Here is a 16,420-nt window from a genome sequence, read left to right on the forward strand (position 1 = left end):
TTTCTTTCTTGTTGTCATTATTGCTTATGTTCCATATCAAAATTCCTTGCATTCTAACACTAACTTGCAGTCCAGGGTACATCTTTGTACATCTTGTCTCTCATAGTAGGAAACACACATACACAATTTTCTTCCTTGTCTCCTTCTGAACATGCCTTTTCAACGTGTATAATGCTGACTCGTCCTCTGGCACATTTTTCATTTTTCTACAAGAATTTACATCTTGGGTACAGGTTAATAATGTCTTATCTTCCGTAGTAATGAACACACTTATGTATATAATCAGTTTTCTTAATAAGTGTCTTCATCTAAACATGTTTAATATGTATAATACTGACTTGTTTCTTTCAAACATTTTTTTCATTTTTTGTCCCTATTTGTAACTTTTAAAGTAGTGAGAGTACATATACACATCAATAATCATGTACGCTATACTGTAAGTACTTGTGAGATTACTCACAGTGATGTTCGCAGCATGTTTTAAGTCTCCTGTTTCTATATATCTTACATCACAGGTATGTCTTTCTGTGTTGTCTCTCAAAGTATTGAATGCACTCATCGGCAGTCTTTTCTCTACACGAGCACTTGATTTCAAAAATTCATTATTCAATTCTGTAGAAAATTTGTCTTCAGGCTGTCTTCATCTGTGCCATCTCTCTTTGTTGTAAGCAAATCATGAGAAGTTTCCAAAATTCATTTTCAATTCTGTAGTAAACTTACGTCCTCAAACTATCATCGCCCATAGTAGTAAATGAGCAAAAATCATCATCACTGTAGTTATCAAGTTTTCAACATTCAATTTCAGTTCTGTTGTAAACTTACGTCCTAGGACTTTCTTCATCTGTGCTATCTCTCATGGTTGTAAACAAGTCTGGAGATGTAACAACTTGAATCTGTCTACTCTGCCGCTGTATTGATAGTTGGCGTTGACGTCGCTGCATTTGAAACATTCTCCTTTGTTGAAGGAATACCAGTGTACCAAATAGAGCCCCACATATAAAGAGTATAATAACAGTCAAAATAATAACAGAAGTTGCAATGGATGGGGTGTGCATGGGTGCATCTGGAAAAAAATAGATAGATAAATATATGAAAACATAGAAACCACAGATTTACTGGAGGGGGGGTTTTCTTTCATTTTTTTTTTAAAAAAATTTTTTAAAATTTTTTTTGTGCTGGGAATTCCTCCCAGCAATTTTCTGTTATGCAGACAAATACACACAAACAAACAAACACAAATGCTACAGAGATCCATATAGGTTTGGGACTACGTGACAGGGCTATGTAGCATGCTCTATATCACGTTGCTGTGGAACTGTCAAGGCTTTCCCAGTCAGTCCACAGGCTATCCCAGAGTCACCCAGGCCCGGCAAACATACTGTTTACTAGACCAAGTACAGAAACTTTGGCGAAAGGCTAGCTGAGTTCTGCCTGTCAAACTAACAACAGAGGTTGCATGGGTGTATGAATGGGTGCATCAGAAGAAGAAAGGGACAAATGTATCAAGAAAACAAAACACAAATAGTACAGAATGGACGGACCCTGGTTTCATAATATCAAAAGAAAATGTCTAACTCAAAGATGTAAAGACATTATTGAAAATATGGAATTCACTTCAAACGACTGTTTTGATTTTGTGAGCACATACTTTCATTTGATACTAGAATATACATGAAGGCTTGTGTACAAACTGTCAATGTTCGTGTACAAAGCTTTCAAATGTCGTGACGACTTTACTAAGGAAGTTGAAACATAATTTGCTGATCTGTATCTTTTCTCCTTTCTCTTTTTCATTATTGTATTAGTTTTTTGTTGTTATGCTCTTATCTCTGAATACTTGTACTTCTATTTTTATGTCATGGGCTGAGGCCTAAACACTTGCAATAAACCATATATATACATGTAGGATAAATTTCCCTGCCTCAGGCCTATTGCAGAAATACCATCTGCCTGCATATACCATAGCTTTCTATGTAACTATGGTTACTGTAACAAAAGGGATTAAAGTCCTTATTTGGAATATAAATATGCTTGGTAATATCATTAATTCTGTTCAAATCCAGTATTTTCAGCTTCCAGTATTGTGAAGGTACAATATTTTTTAGTTATTGAATGATGGAAATTAAAATCATAATTTGACTCACACTGCAAATAGAAGTGACACAACATTGTTAGGATGTCAATCATCAACCCTTCACACTGACGTTACAATGTCACAGTCCAGGAACTAATAAATTAATGCATACCTGTGCTACATTCCTAAAATCAATCACACATTACCTGTACCATATTCCTGAAACTAATCAAACATACCTGTGCCAGTTCTGAAACTAACACAAACCTGTACCACATTCCTTAAACTAATTACACATACTTGTACCAGTCCTAAAACTAATCAAACACATACCTGTACCACAGCTCTGAAACTCACCAAACACATACCTGTACCACAGCTCTGAAACTCACCAAACACATACCTGTACCACAGCCCTGAAACTCACCAAACACATACCTGTACCACACCCCTAAAACTAACCACATACTTGTAACAGTCCTGAAACTAACATATATCAATACCTGTACCACAACCCTGAAACTAATCAAACCCATACCTGTACCACAGCCCTGAAACTAATTACACACATACTTGTACCAGTCCTGAAACTAACACATACCTGTACCACAGCACTGACACTAATCAACACATACCTGTACCACAGCCCTGACACTAATCAATCACATACCTGTACCACAGTCTTCATCTACTCCACTTGTACAGTCCTGAATACCATTACAAAGTCTGGATGTTGATAGACACTCTCCATCATCACAGATAAAGGAATCTCCAACGTCTATACTACATCTGTAAATATTAGCTGCTGTTGTAGCTGTGAAAAAGAATTATCAAATTATAAATTATGTTAACATAATTTCAAATGTACTAATGTATTAGCTAAATTACACTTTACATTGTACAATGTATAATAAGAAAGGAAATTTGCATTTATTGGTTAAGGATTGTTCTGGGCCAACTTTCTCTATAGCTCAGACTCTCTGTTAATTATTTTCTCACCAAATGTTAATTTTGTCTAATTTTATCACATCTTTTGCCTTCACATCTCATCTTTTTTAATTCTATCTGATCTGAAGTCTACTTATCTCATCTCCTCTCCCTTCCTCTCCTCTCCTCACATCTCATCTAATTCTGTCTATTTCTCTCAAATCTGTTATCTGCACATCTCTGATCTCATGATGAGACCGATGTCTTCTCATCTTCTCATCTCATCTCATCTCATCTTCTCTTCCCACCTCATCTCATCTCATCTCATCTCATCTCATTTCTCTCATCTCATCTTCTCTTTCCATCTCATCTCATCTGATCTCATCTCATCTCATCTCATCTCATCTCATCTCATCTCACCTCTTCTCTTCTCATCTCATCTCATCTCATCTCATCTCATCTCTTCTCATCTCTTCTCATCTCATCTCTCATCTCATCACAGTTTATTTTATTCCATCTAACTATTTTTATATGATCTTTAATATCTCTTTTCATCTTACCACAATCTGTCTCATCATTGCCATCATAGCAATCCTTGTTGCCATCACAACTGAGTGCAGCATCTATACACTGTCCATCATTACACATAAACTCTGTGTCATCACAAAAAGGTCTCGGAATACCTACAGTAATAATGAACAGCTATGGAAGATCAGTTCATTAAATGTAAAATGTAGAAAATATAAACGTCAAAATAAAGGATTTAGAAATGTAAAAATAAAAATAAGTTTGGTGTTCTCCCAGAACAAAGTACTACCAAATCAGAGAGACTGTAGAGATTCAATTAATTAGGCAGTATGATGGCTTCTACATTTCGCATGTTTTTGTTACGAATTACACAATACAAAATAGACACACAAACACAGACACACATGCACACACACACACTCACACATATGAAATGTTACATTTGATCTCACTGTGAACACAAACAATTTTTTATGTGTATGCAGTGTTTTTGCTAAGGTTTGGGAAACCCGGTAACAGAAAAGGGGAAAGAGGTAAAACTGGTAGTGCTTCGCATGCAATGTATCATAGTTTAGGTGGGGAACCCCGGTAAAATGATGTGGGAACCCCGGTAGATTTTACCTACTTACCACCCTTAAATAAAACACTGGTATGTGTGTGTGTGTGTGTGTGTGTTTTTCATCCAACAACGATGTTGATTTGTGTTCATAGTGAGACAGAATGTATCACTTTATATTTAGTATATGCTTGCACACTATCAGATTCTGTATTTTGTTTTATGTAAATCGTAACATAAAACAATGTATGAAATGTAAAATATCTCATGCTACCCCAATGAGAAGCTATAGTCACTTTAGTTTGGTAGTAACAAGAGTGCTGAACCTACTAGTGATTTCTGAATGTCCTAAGAAAAGTAAAACAACATTCTTCAACCACTTTGTGTAAGTGGAGTCGAGACATGATGATTGATTAAATAGTAACAATAGTTGTTTTGAATCTGCTGATTGCTAGTCTTGGTTACCCAGACTCTCGTCGCTGGGGGCTCAGCCTTGAGATCACCCCGAATGGAAGTCTGGGGAAATGAGATTCCAACTATCCCATGCAGGAGGTAGCCTCTGGAGCAGTGCATCATGGGAGGGGGGGGGGAATACTTTACATCCAACCTTACTGGCTGAATGATTTGGGATACCTTCGCTACAGATGATCACTTCTCCAGTGACTGATATATATTTATTAATTATAACAAACTGGCCTCATAAGCCCATTTTTTTATGCTTGGAAGCAATGTATTGTGTGACTTCCGTCGCTGGGTAGTTGAAATGTGATTTTCCCAGCCTCTTTTATTGGTGATCTCGTAGAAGAGCTCCCAGAGGCGAGAGTCTGGGTAAATGAGACTAATTGATTGCAGGTTTGAGCCTCAATCTCCACTGCCATTTATTTTTGTAGGGCTTACATGGAAGTCCTTGGTCAATTAAGATTTGAAGCATGGTTGTGCCAGATATTGAATTGGGGCATATATTTGGAGATGTCTGTATAATACAGTGAGGTAGCTATTACTAGTAGTAGTAGTACGTCATGTAGTAGTAGTAGTAGTAGTAGTAGTAGTAGTAGTAGTAGTAGTAGTAGTAGTAGTAGTAGTAGTAGTAGTGGTAGTAGTAGAATACTAGAAACAAAAATTGTTCTGGGTACATTTTGTCCATAGGGTTTTGTGCAGGAAATTCCCTTGTGTGTTACTGATCTGTACGCCCTACATAAAAATGGCTGTAAATAAGGGCATGGAATTAGCAGTACATATAGACGAGTCAAGGATACAAAGTACTGAACACTGTATCTAGACAATAAGAGATCCATGATCTAGACAACCAGCAGTCTGTTATACTAATGGGAATCAATAGAAAACAGTAGCTGCAACAGTTCCCCTGATTAAACCTAGTTAATTCGAACCCGGGCTACGATCAAATTCAAAGGGTCGAATAATTTGGCATGTCAGGGCCACTTATCATGCTTATACATGGCTGCAAGGCAAAGGGCGTGTGCCATATACATCTGTCAGCTTGCAAGTACTGATATTCTTCAAAAGAGTCATATGGATGCAGCCTACACCGTTAACAGCATTAAAATGAGTCTATGCACTGTCTCCCTGTAGGTGTAAAGTAGATCTAGTTATCGTTATGTGCACATAAATCGAATGACTGGCCTTACATTTTGCCTTACGCCGATCGTCCGTCAGTTCAGTTAATGCAGAGACAAAACCGTGAGCCAGCCACTAAGATCGACGTGGCAGCTGGCTTACTACAATATGTATTGGAAATACAAGTTGTAAACTTACCAAACACCAACATACTGCCAGACAGAAACGTAATAACAAGGGCGAATGTTTGAATTCTCTTCTTCATCCGAATCATCGTGCATTTTGTTTATAAACAAAGCTGCCATGTTTCAAAAGGGCGCCCTCGAATGACCTCAGAAAAGACTCCCTAAGAGAGTAAAAATTCTCAATGGCCAGTCATTCTATTGTGTCAAATTTTGTATATCGTGCAGTGGCGGGGAACTTCGGGAAGATTTTGTTTGTAGATTGTTGATAGATATTAAAGGGACTATTTGTTGCATTTTCACTGTGTATATTATTTTTACAGTTTGATTTCCCATGTATAGGCTTAATTGGTGAGTTTTCACCATCTTCAGTGGCCTAACTAAACCTATCGACGTCAAGTTGTTGTTGTTGTTGTTGTTGTTGTTGTTGTTGTTGTTGTTGCTACTGCTGCTGTTGTTGCTGCTCTTCTTGTTGTTGTACATGTTGTTGTTTTTTTCGTAATTTTGTAAATGTTGTTGCTCTTTATTGCTTTCTTTTGTGTGTGATTGTTCCTTTATTTTGCTGAATGGTTTGTTGATTTAAAAAAACATATATTTATATGAACAAATGCAATCAAACCACCCGATGTATTATATTCATGAGAGGATAAACCTAGTCTAGACGCTGTTCAAACGGGGAAGTACTCACTCGCACTGCCGCTGTTCCAACCGCCAGTCTGTTCCATTTAAGACTATAACGTTGAATTAGCCGACCAACTAGTTTCTTCTCAAACCATCTCTTCTGCGAGGTACCGTACTGACTTGGACTGTGTTGAGTAGAACTCACAACGAAACATACGTATCTGGTTCAACGAACGCCAAGCTAACCACTTGGTTGATTTTATTACATGAGCAATCTCCGACTACGTTCCTCCTCCTGGATGGGCTAAAAACAAAACTTAAATACATTTCAAAGTTTACAAAAATCTCTATTCTTAGAGTATGACGTATTCTTAAGTCTTATGAAAGACATCATCTGCGATCTAATATCCAATCACCTTCTCTAGATTAGTAATAAAAGTTCATATCTCAAAGACCATAAAATAATCATGTCATATTAAAACTTGTTGACAGTTCAATCGTACCTGGTACAACCAATTCAAAAACACCCCATGTCGAGATGTCAAAGACTTATGTTGTTACGCAACGGAATGTCACTGTATGTACAAAGTTTAAATGCTTTTGACTTTAAATAAGAGTTCAAGGTGAAAATTCACTAAAATATCCTGAATGGATATAATTTAGATCTATGACTCGTAACAAATGTTTGCTTTCTGGGCAAAGTTTCCAAAATCATACCAGGGTTAACTAGATTTTCTAGAATTATCTTTTTCCCCGTCACACTCTCACTATCGTTTAAGAAATTGTAATGGTTGCTTTCTAACTCATAAAACCTTCTCTTTTTAAAAAAAAAACAGTGTAATTTTACTCACCTGTTGGTCGCAGCTGTTCTACTGTTGAGTTTATCCAGAGGGCCTATGGTTTACCTGATAGAGACTGCTGCAATACTGGAATTTCCGGCGAAAATATTGAAAATCTCTTGGTGCCGTGTGCAAAATAGTGAGTCCAACAAAACTTATATACAAAATAGTGTTACAGATGACAGATTCATAATTTTAGTAATTACATATTTTGACCCTACTTTGATTAAAAAGAGTTAAGTTCAGTAAACTTTACACAGGGTCATGGAATTCTGGCCACAAATCAAACCACCGTAAGGAAAAAAATGAAGCGATTATATAGGCCTATGACATTTCGAACGGTACTATTTACCTGCGGAGTGGAGAAAGAACATGTATCTATAGACACCATATATGTTTTAAACAAACTTAAATTTTCGACTGGAAATTGGGCAACGTTGTAGAAATTTCGTACACAAGTAATCGATTTGGTCGGTCGGTTTCACCTTCCTACGAACAGAGTGAGGCCGAGGACGTCACGTACCTATTGAACGCAGTTCGCTGGCTGCATAGAATGTGCAGGTACATGTTATCGTGACATCATCAATTATTATAATCGCTTTCAACAAGTTGATGGTCCTGTGAACCCGGAACTAATTCAGTGTTCAAGGACACGCACCAGCTATGGTAAGTATTAAACACATAGCATTTTCTGGCGGTTATGGTTATTCCTTTGAAATTCTACAGTTGTTTGTTGCTATGTTGCAATGGTAGTGTGCCCCTTGTCTTTATTTGCACTATGCATGTTTTCTCGACACACCTCAAAACTTGAAAGAATCAACGATATAGTTTAACGTAGGTTATCGGGGTGAGATGTTAGGTCCCTCCCATTAATGTATCACACCAGGGGCTCTGTAGTAAAGAACAGCACTTCATGTGTACAACATAATAGTTATCAAATAATTGACCTGGTGGTAGTAACCTCCATTTATATATCGACCTGGTGGCAGTAACCTTCATTATACAGACGTGATAATTTACCCCAATATGGTCTTTTGGTACGTTATTAAGACATGAAGCTGTTCGCAAAATTCGTTTTAGTTGGTGAGCATACAATAGAAAATAATAACACCTGTTGCTTGTATTCTGTGTAATTACAATAAGTTACTTGTGCTTGTCAATAATTATAATCCGGGCTCTCCCGTGGGTTTTATTTCACAAAGCCATACAGTTCAATTATGGTCAATTACATGGCACAAGAATAGCCTAAATATGTATGACGTAGTCTAGTTCCTATACAGTATCGTTACGATTTATACCTTCACTCACGGTATAGTCAAACCTATTCCATGCTCCACACCGAGTCCTGAGATGTAATTTAAAATTCATCCACAGCCACCCACACAGTCATTGACATCCCATCTTTGTTAATCGATCACAAAATTCTAACCAATAACACAGTCTCTCATAGTGTTTATTGGGGGTAGTTATGTAATGTCCAAATATGGTATATTTGGCAGCTCAGGATGCTAGTATACACTGTTTAAGCCACTATAACAGCTGAGGGTTCACTGATTAGATGAACAGCTCTCTGTGCTAATGAGGGAGATTGGCCAGACTGCGGTTAGACCACAGTTGGCATCCAGACTAAAATATAGGACACTTTATCAATTACAAGTTGAACATAGCAACGTACATGATCACACCAGCGAATGCAATGTTCACTTTGAACATAGATTCATTATTCAACGGAACAATAGCACGCTGTAACCATTTTGTCTATTGTGTCTATTAGACCATGGACAATAGAAGAGCTCTCAAACAAAAACAGCTGATCACAATATGTAGTGACAATATATTCACTCTTTGCATTAGATAATGGGCGACTTCTATAACTAGTGTTGAAGACACAACTATATCCGATGATAACTGCACACCCTAACAAATATTCATATCCTATTATAACTGGACGAAATGAAAGCCAGCGGCGACAAGAAGTCAGAAATGACTGGTCCAATCCTAGTGCACACCGTATACTAAAAGTTGTTTGCATCATACATCTTATGGTATCACTGTTATACCTGATAGAACTGGCGACAGTGGTTGGTGTACACTGTAATAGCACCCTTGGGGTTATACTTCTGGCCATTTTGTACATGTTGGTAAGTGTTGTTGTACGATGTAATAGTAACCCATGGGTCATACTGCAGGCCATTTTATGCTGGCCAATTGTGGGGTCATGATGGGCGAATGGTTAGAGTGACCGGCTTGAAAGTTGCAGTTTGAAGCCCATCGACGCCGTTTGTTTCTGAGTGGCTACAGGCCTTGGGCAAGATTTGAACGATGACTGTGGCTAAGTCAACCCAGCTGTATAAGTGGGGACCTGGTGGGATAAATGTTCCAATATGAATGCTGTAATTCTATGCGCTTGTAAAGGCTGCAATGGATTGTATGCTCCCCAGGGAGTTGAGGAAGTATAAAGGGTCTTTGTGCCGCTATAGATCCATGCCAGGGGTAATAATTGTAAAGTGTTTGAACATAAAGTGGGAAAACGCTATTTATATCAAAACAACCAACTTTATTATTGTTATTATTAGTATCATTATTATAACAAGTGAAGGGGCTTAATATTATATAATAATAAAAATCACACAGTTAAAAAAGAATGTAAGTACAAAGAAATACAGTTAGAGATTTATGTCACTGTCAGAAAAAAACAACTGATGCTAAATATGTTTCTTCACTTTTTCAGTTCTTTAAAAATAATTAAAATGATTTATTCAAAATTGAAGGAGTGGTTGTAGGATATAGTTTGTCATCGAGAACAGTTGTCATAGCAATAGGCATTCGAGGGAGCACTTCTTTATTCAACGAATCTACTCGCCCACGTAGACACCTGATGATCCTTTTGGTGAAACAGACCGTAGTGTAAATTCATAATGAAATAACTAAAATAATAATGATAATAATATATATATATATCAAAACTATTGCGCTCTGCCACTGCGGTATAGTGCACTGTCTTAGCAGATTGATACTCACCGAGTTATATATATATATATATATATATATATATATATATATATATATATATATATATATATATATATATATATATATATATATATATATATATATATATATATATATATATATATATATATAGTTTTGTATACAAAACTATTACGCTCTGCCACTGCGGTATAGAGCACTGTCTTAGCAGAAGCGAAATTGATGATCGCAACATGCGTGAAACTCCAAGTTACAACCAAGAAAGAGTTCCAGAACCACCAAAACTATATGTATATATTGATTACATTTCCATTCATTGTATTTCATTTATCAAGTCTGGCATTTGTGGAAGTCATGTTGTTCTGGTAGGAAAAGGCTCTGAAGATAGTAATTCGGTAAGTATTGATAGTTATTGCTTTCACGTGAACGCATTGGTTAAGTTGTCATGACAATTGCTGTGTGTGAGCACAGCAATTAAAATGGGAATGGCTTTTAACATAACAAAACCAACTGTGACTTGTAACAAATAGTATTCATACGTTCTCTATTATCAAAAATCAGAGCAGTTATGCACCACTATGATGGAATAGATAGTAGAAACAAAATGTCGTTTGGCCCGATAAATTGTTACTATTATTGCTACATTTTATAGTCCGGCACAACAAATACAAAGTGTAGTTTATTTTACCGTTTTTTTGTTAAAGTTTCTTTGCGAATTTCAATAGTCTGGTATTATAATAGCAATAAACCACCCCTGAGTATCGTATCCTCCTTGGTTTTGACCAGTTGACTCCATATACCCATATGCTGACGCTCAATCCATCCATCCATACGCTCATGCGTATTTCATCAACTGGTCAAAACCTCATGGTATACCATACCCAGGGGGGGGGGGGGGTTATTGCTTAAATACATCACCACAGCCTTATCGCTTGTTATTCGTTTCATTTGTGTCAACCATGTTGTCAATTCCAGTTAACATGATCGTTTTCAAACAACGACAGTGTCTGCAAGGTTGTCAACTCTCATGAAACTATCCACATTCTTCTGAATTGTCTATACAATGACACTGTCTGTTAAAGTTTTAAACACAAATGCTGTCATGACTAAGACTCTGTTTTTAATTGTTCATCTATTTGATCAGGTCTCGAACACAGTGACATCTATAGCTCTACACCTCACTATACATAGACCCAGTCTATTGCACTATAAACACTTTGTGCTCAATGGTGTTTATCATTTTGAATTTAGTTCATTAACACATAGACCCAGAGTCTATGTTTAACTTAATAACAATTGAGTTCACTAAGGTTTACATAACACTCTTTGTTTAATTGCCTCCTTTAACGCCATTGGAGGAGTCATTGGGCTGCTGCCATGGTACTAACTACTACATTTCCAGTAAGTTGCTTTCATAATTCAAAATTATACAGCATGTTTTAACATATGGTGTATTCTTGTTGTTCTGATAAATCTATCGTGATTTTTATTTGTTGCTAGGTGACAACTCTTTGTTTATTTGCCTCCTGTAACGCCATTGTAGGAGTCATTGGGCTGCTGGTACTAATTACTACATCTCCAGTAAGTTTTCATAATTAAGATTTGTATCTGTATACTATATATTTTCCTTGAATTGGAATAAACCCATTAAAGTCTGACACCCTATATATATATATATATATATATATATATATATATATATATATATATATATATATATATATATATATATATATATATATATATATATATATATATATATATATATATATATATATATATATATATATATATATATATTGCCCGGGATATAGAAATAAATCCAGAATATGATAAATGTGAGTTAAATCTTTGTTTCTTTGGTCATTTTTTAAGTGTAAAAACTCCATTTTATACCTTTGTCCTGCAGTGTGAGGATTAGATGTGTATTCTACGAATGTCAACAATCACTCTCTTGGAATATAATAATAACTAGAAACAGTCTTACACAAGATTATTTTAAAATTAAACTGTCAACTCACATGAAGAGGGAACTAAGAAGGTTCTCGAATATTATACTGTAAGATAGATGTTAAAGTCTAGGAACAAATGATTGGCGACTGATGAGATGGAAAATAGGTCATTCCTAGAAATGCAAATTCATCTGTGCATAGAACACTTATATTCACCCTCTCTGTGAGCACCTGGCAAACCACTGTATCAAATTAAGCTGCTGCTCGAAACATGAACTTGAAAATGGTTGCCTGAAATTTTCGACTGCAAATGTCTAGTAAAACGTTTCAAGTTTTGTTTGTGTATGGCGCATAAGTTTAGTTTTATACAATTCTTCATTATTTGGTACCATACATTAATTGTCAGCATTTCATAGCAGGATGTTATAATACATTTTCATTTGTTTGCGTGTAATTGTTTGTTTGTTTGTTTGTTTGTTTGTTTGTAATAGAAATGGTGTGATAAAACTGACGAAATTGAAATCGCAACGATAGCCGGTAACGTGTTGATATCAAGCGTCAGCATCACATTAAGTGCCTTAAAGATTTATAGACAACGGTCGTCCCTGCGATACAGACGATTTCAATCCCAGATACACCGTACTGAGGGTGGTACCAGTACATCTTTATAACAGCTTTGGTACTATTCTATAAATAAGATTATACGATACACAAGCCAAGTTATTGTCTTTGAAAAGAAAACAGGGATTAATACCCTGGGCGTTCTACGTCACGACAAATCGTGTCTACGTCAATGGTTTTACGGTCCTGGAAATATAAGTTGAAACTTTCGAAATCGCTATTATTTTTCGCGATTTTTTAGAATTTATCATTGAGGGTGTATAATTGTATTATTCCCCGATATTTTACGACTCGTAGTGACAATGCCCCTTACGTCACAGAAAAAGTTTACTTTGAAAATTTTGAACTCTTTTGATTTTACATCTTTATGTGTATGCTATATGTATACTTATATTGCTGTAGTTGTATTGTAATATTCATTTTGGTGTATTCCATGAATATGTATTGATTCATCTTGGAATACCAAAATACCAGCCAATCTTTTTTTTTTCAAAATCAGCACACAAGCACGTTTTGTGTGTGAAAATAATGCAGCTTTGGATGTTCATTGGTAGTAGTGTATTATGATGGTAGATTCATCTATTGCTGATTATTATGTACGCATATGATAACGAAGGCTGAAAGGGTAAGATTTACTAAAGACCATACACCAGATTAAATTCGTCTCACTTTTATTTTAAAAGAAATTTCAATTATTTTTTTTACATCCCATTTGCATACTGCTTATTTGAAGGTATTGTTTGAAGACATTTCTCTTTGTTTACTACTGGTGATAATGGAAGACACTGCTTCAGGAGGTTTACTAATATAGTGGGGTTACTTGAAACTTCTGCTAGTTCTAAAGTCATTAGAATGGTAAGCGATCCAATCCTCAACTTCGATAATTGGGACCGGTAATGGCTAATTCATCCATGGCTGTAATTGGCTATAATTTACATGCATTCTGATTGGTCTGTGTCAGGAAATATTTTCAAACGGCAAAGCACTGACCTCATTGACCTTTTTGAAAACAAATATGCCAGCCCACTTGTGGAGATGTCAATCAAGTTTTTTTTTGTTTGTTTGTTATTTTGTTTGTTTGGTTTGTTTGTTTGTTTGGTTTGTTTGTTTGTTTGTTTGTGTATTTAGTGTACGATACACGCATGTAAACTTGCTGCTACCAAATTCAAGCTAACGTTCAAAATATTTTGTTTACAGACAAAAGTAGATCGACTGCCTAAAAAGGTACTTTAAGTTTAAGTTTGCAGACAAAATACGAAAATGTGCTTTAATTCATGAGCGTTTGTGGGGATGGTTTTTCATATGTGTGAACATGCGAAAGGCCGATTAGCAGATTTGATCAGGTTACCTTAGTGTCAGATGACAGGTGACGCATCATATTACATAGATAATCCGCCATGTTTGTCGGAATCCTGACAAAAATGACAACCTTTACCGGTTGCAATTACTCGAAGCCCCAATGAAGAGGATTATGGAACCGTAAATCAGTCTATACACTTTTTAGTCACTTCCACAGATACAGACACACACTGTGATGACTAGAAAATCAATGAGATAGTTATCCCACTGAACAGACACAATATCGTTTAATAGTCATCTAGTTCTTTCAGCCAATGTCAACTCCATAGACTAAATAGAAAATTTTCCCCAGTAATTTACCAACTTTTACTTTTCAATTACCCTATACATAGAATTTACATTACTGCTTGACAAGGCCAAATAAAAAATGTTGTTTGGTTCCGGTTACCTGACCCCACCTAGTTTTTCACCCCGACCCTAATTTTGTTTTACATATTCGAGAAAAAAGAAGAAAATCGTGAAAATTGTGAAGTCTCGCAAGAAATAGCGGATGCGGAAAAAGACATCAACTGAAAAAGACAATATAAAACTTTTCTTCCAATCTGTAATGGTTGTACATCTGATGGGATGAAGCCAACAACAGAGAGACCATATAGAAATCAACAGAAAACATATCTACCTGTTGAACTAGCTAGACACTCACATATCAAAAATAATTAAAAATTAAAATAAAAAATCTACCTACCCCACCTATTTTAAAATTTAATGTAATCGGAACCACACAATTTTTTTGTACGCCTAAGTATGTACAATGAATGAATCTAATAAATACAAGGTTTTTGTACCAAATGCATATGGATTACAGAATCATAACTACATGTGTCTATCTTTGCATTTGTAAATCACAATCAGGTAATACTTGTGAGTTTTAGATTGTATTACAGTTTCTCCCTTTTCACATTTCTATATACTCCATAAGGTTCTACTCTTAATAATAATAATAGAAAATGATACGCTGTTCTTAATTTTGATGCACTGATATATAATGGCAACTTCTTAATGTGAACGAGAAAATGTCCAGGCGACGTTACATATTCCGAATACACGAAATATTAGTTCAGAATTCCCCTTGCATAATTATATTTAACAAGATTATCTTAAAAATATGTGGTAGCACCGAGATATAATTTTAAAAAAAACCCTCATAACTATATTATCGATTGTATTAAAAAATGCTAAGCTGTAACAGAAACGGTTCTTGTAACATTTTGTTCAATATAATATCTTGCAATATGTATAACCTGAACAGTATTAAATCAGGGGCTGTGTGTAGTTGTATACATAAAATGGTATAATAATTCCAATCATATTAAGTCTTGGGTCCGCACACAAAAGACAGCGCCCCCAACGCAATCTACCTGTTACCATATTACTTATGGATAAAATGGGAAACTTTAATATTTATGTCTAAGCATCAGCATTGTAACCATTTCCATAGTTTAGCTGTTAGACCTCGGGTGTTCTTCCGATACAATACGACACACGACCGAACATCGCTATCGAGGATGGAACATCCGAAGTCTAGCAAAAGTAATCTCTGCAGCTCAGGGATATAAATAACCACCAATCAGAGAACCACACGCACAAACAGAGGACAATAGCTATCTTTTTCATGTGCATTCAGCGTAAGGAGGGGCTTGTAAAAATAACCACCAATACCTTAACTGAAATGTGTGAATGACAACGTCGACACACTCATCAAACTCACAGTATCCATAAACCGATAGACATAGTAGTTAACAGTTTATTATCATCACATGATATTGGACATTAATATGTACGTATTATAGATAACATGGGTTATTCAATATATTAACATATAAATATACATACATGGCCCAACCCACGGCCATACGTCTGAAAATGACATTAGATAGACGTTCGGGCAAGCCCTCACTGCAAACTTTGTTCGTTTTTCTTATCGGAAGAAAGGCCGAACTTCTAGGAGCAAGACTACCATTTCCAGTGACTATACTGTTATCTAACAGAGAAAATAATACTCTAATGCCAATGTGGTTTTAAGCATGGTGCTAAAAGACATTTAATTTCTGACATTATATTTAAATGGAATTATTCACAAAGTAATAAATTAATTATTGAGCGAAATGGCTCTTTCTCAAAGTTCGTGCTATTGTCATCTGATCGAGTTAAAAGACAACAATATCAATTCACAATTTGAAATGGATATGATGGAC

General features: G+C 35.8%; 2 protein-coding genes across 2 annotated transcripts; one reads left to right on the forward strand and one right to left on the reverse strand.

The window, feature by feature from the left end:
• Positions 1-748: 748 nt before the first annotated feature.
• On the reverse strand, positions 749-5,934 carry LOC144448109 (uncharacterized). Its single transcript, XM_078138262.1, has 4 exons — positions 5,859-5,934; positions 3,562-3,684; positions 2,745-2,888; positions 749-1,063 (listed from the first exon to the last, which is right to left on the reverse strand). Exons 1-4 carry the CDS (start codon positions 5,932-5,934, stop codon positions 819-821), a joined length of 588 nt encoding a protein of 195 aa, XP_077994388.1. The 3' UTR covers positions 749-818.
• A 2,022-nt stretch (positions 5,935-7,956) lies between these two features.
• Positions 7,957-14,943, forward strand: LOC144448443 (uncharacterized). Its single transcript, XM_078138694.1, has 4 exons — positions 7,957-7,968; positions 10,629-10,688; positions 11,794-11,874; positions 12,737-14,943. The coding sequence occupies exons 1-4, from the start codon at positions 7,966-7,968 to the stop codon at positions 12,914-12,916; spliced, it is 324 nt and encodes a 107-aa protein (XP_077994820.1). The 5' UTR covers positions 7,957-7,965; the 3' UTR covers positions 12,917-14,943.
• The last annotated feature ends 1,477 nt before the right edge of the window (positions 14,944-16,420 follow it).

The sequence above is a fragment of the Glandiceps talaboti genome, chromosome 17 (genome assembly GCF_964340395.1).
Source record: "Glandiceps talaboti chromosome 17, keGlaTala1.1, whole genome shotgun sequence".
Lineage (NCBI taxonomy): Eukaryota > Metazoa > Hemichordata > Enteropneusta > Spengelidae > Glandiceps > Glandiceps talaboti.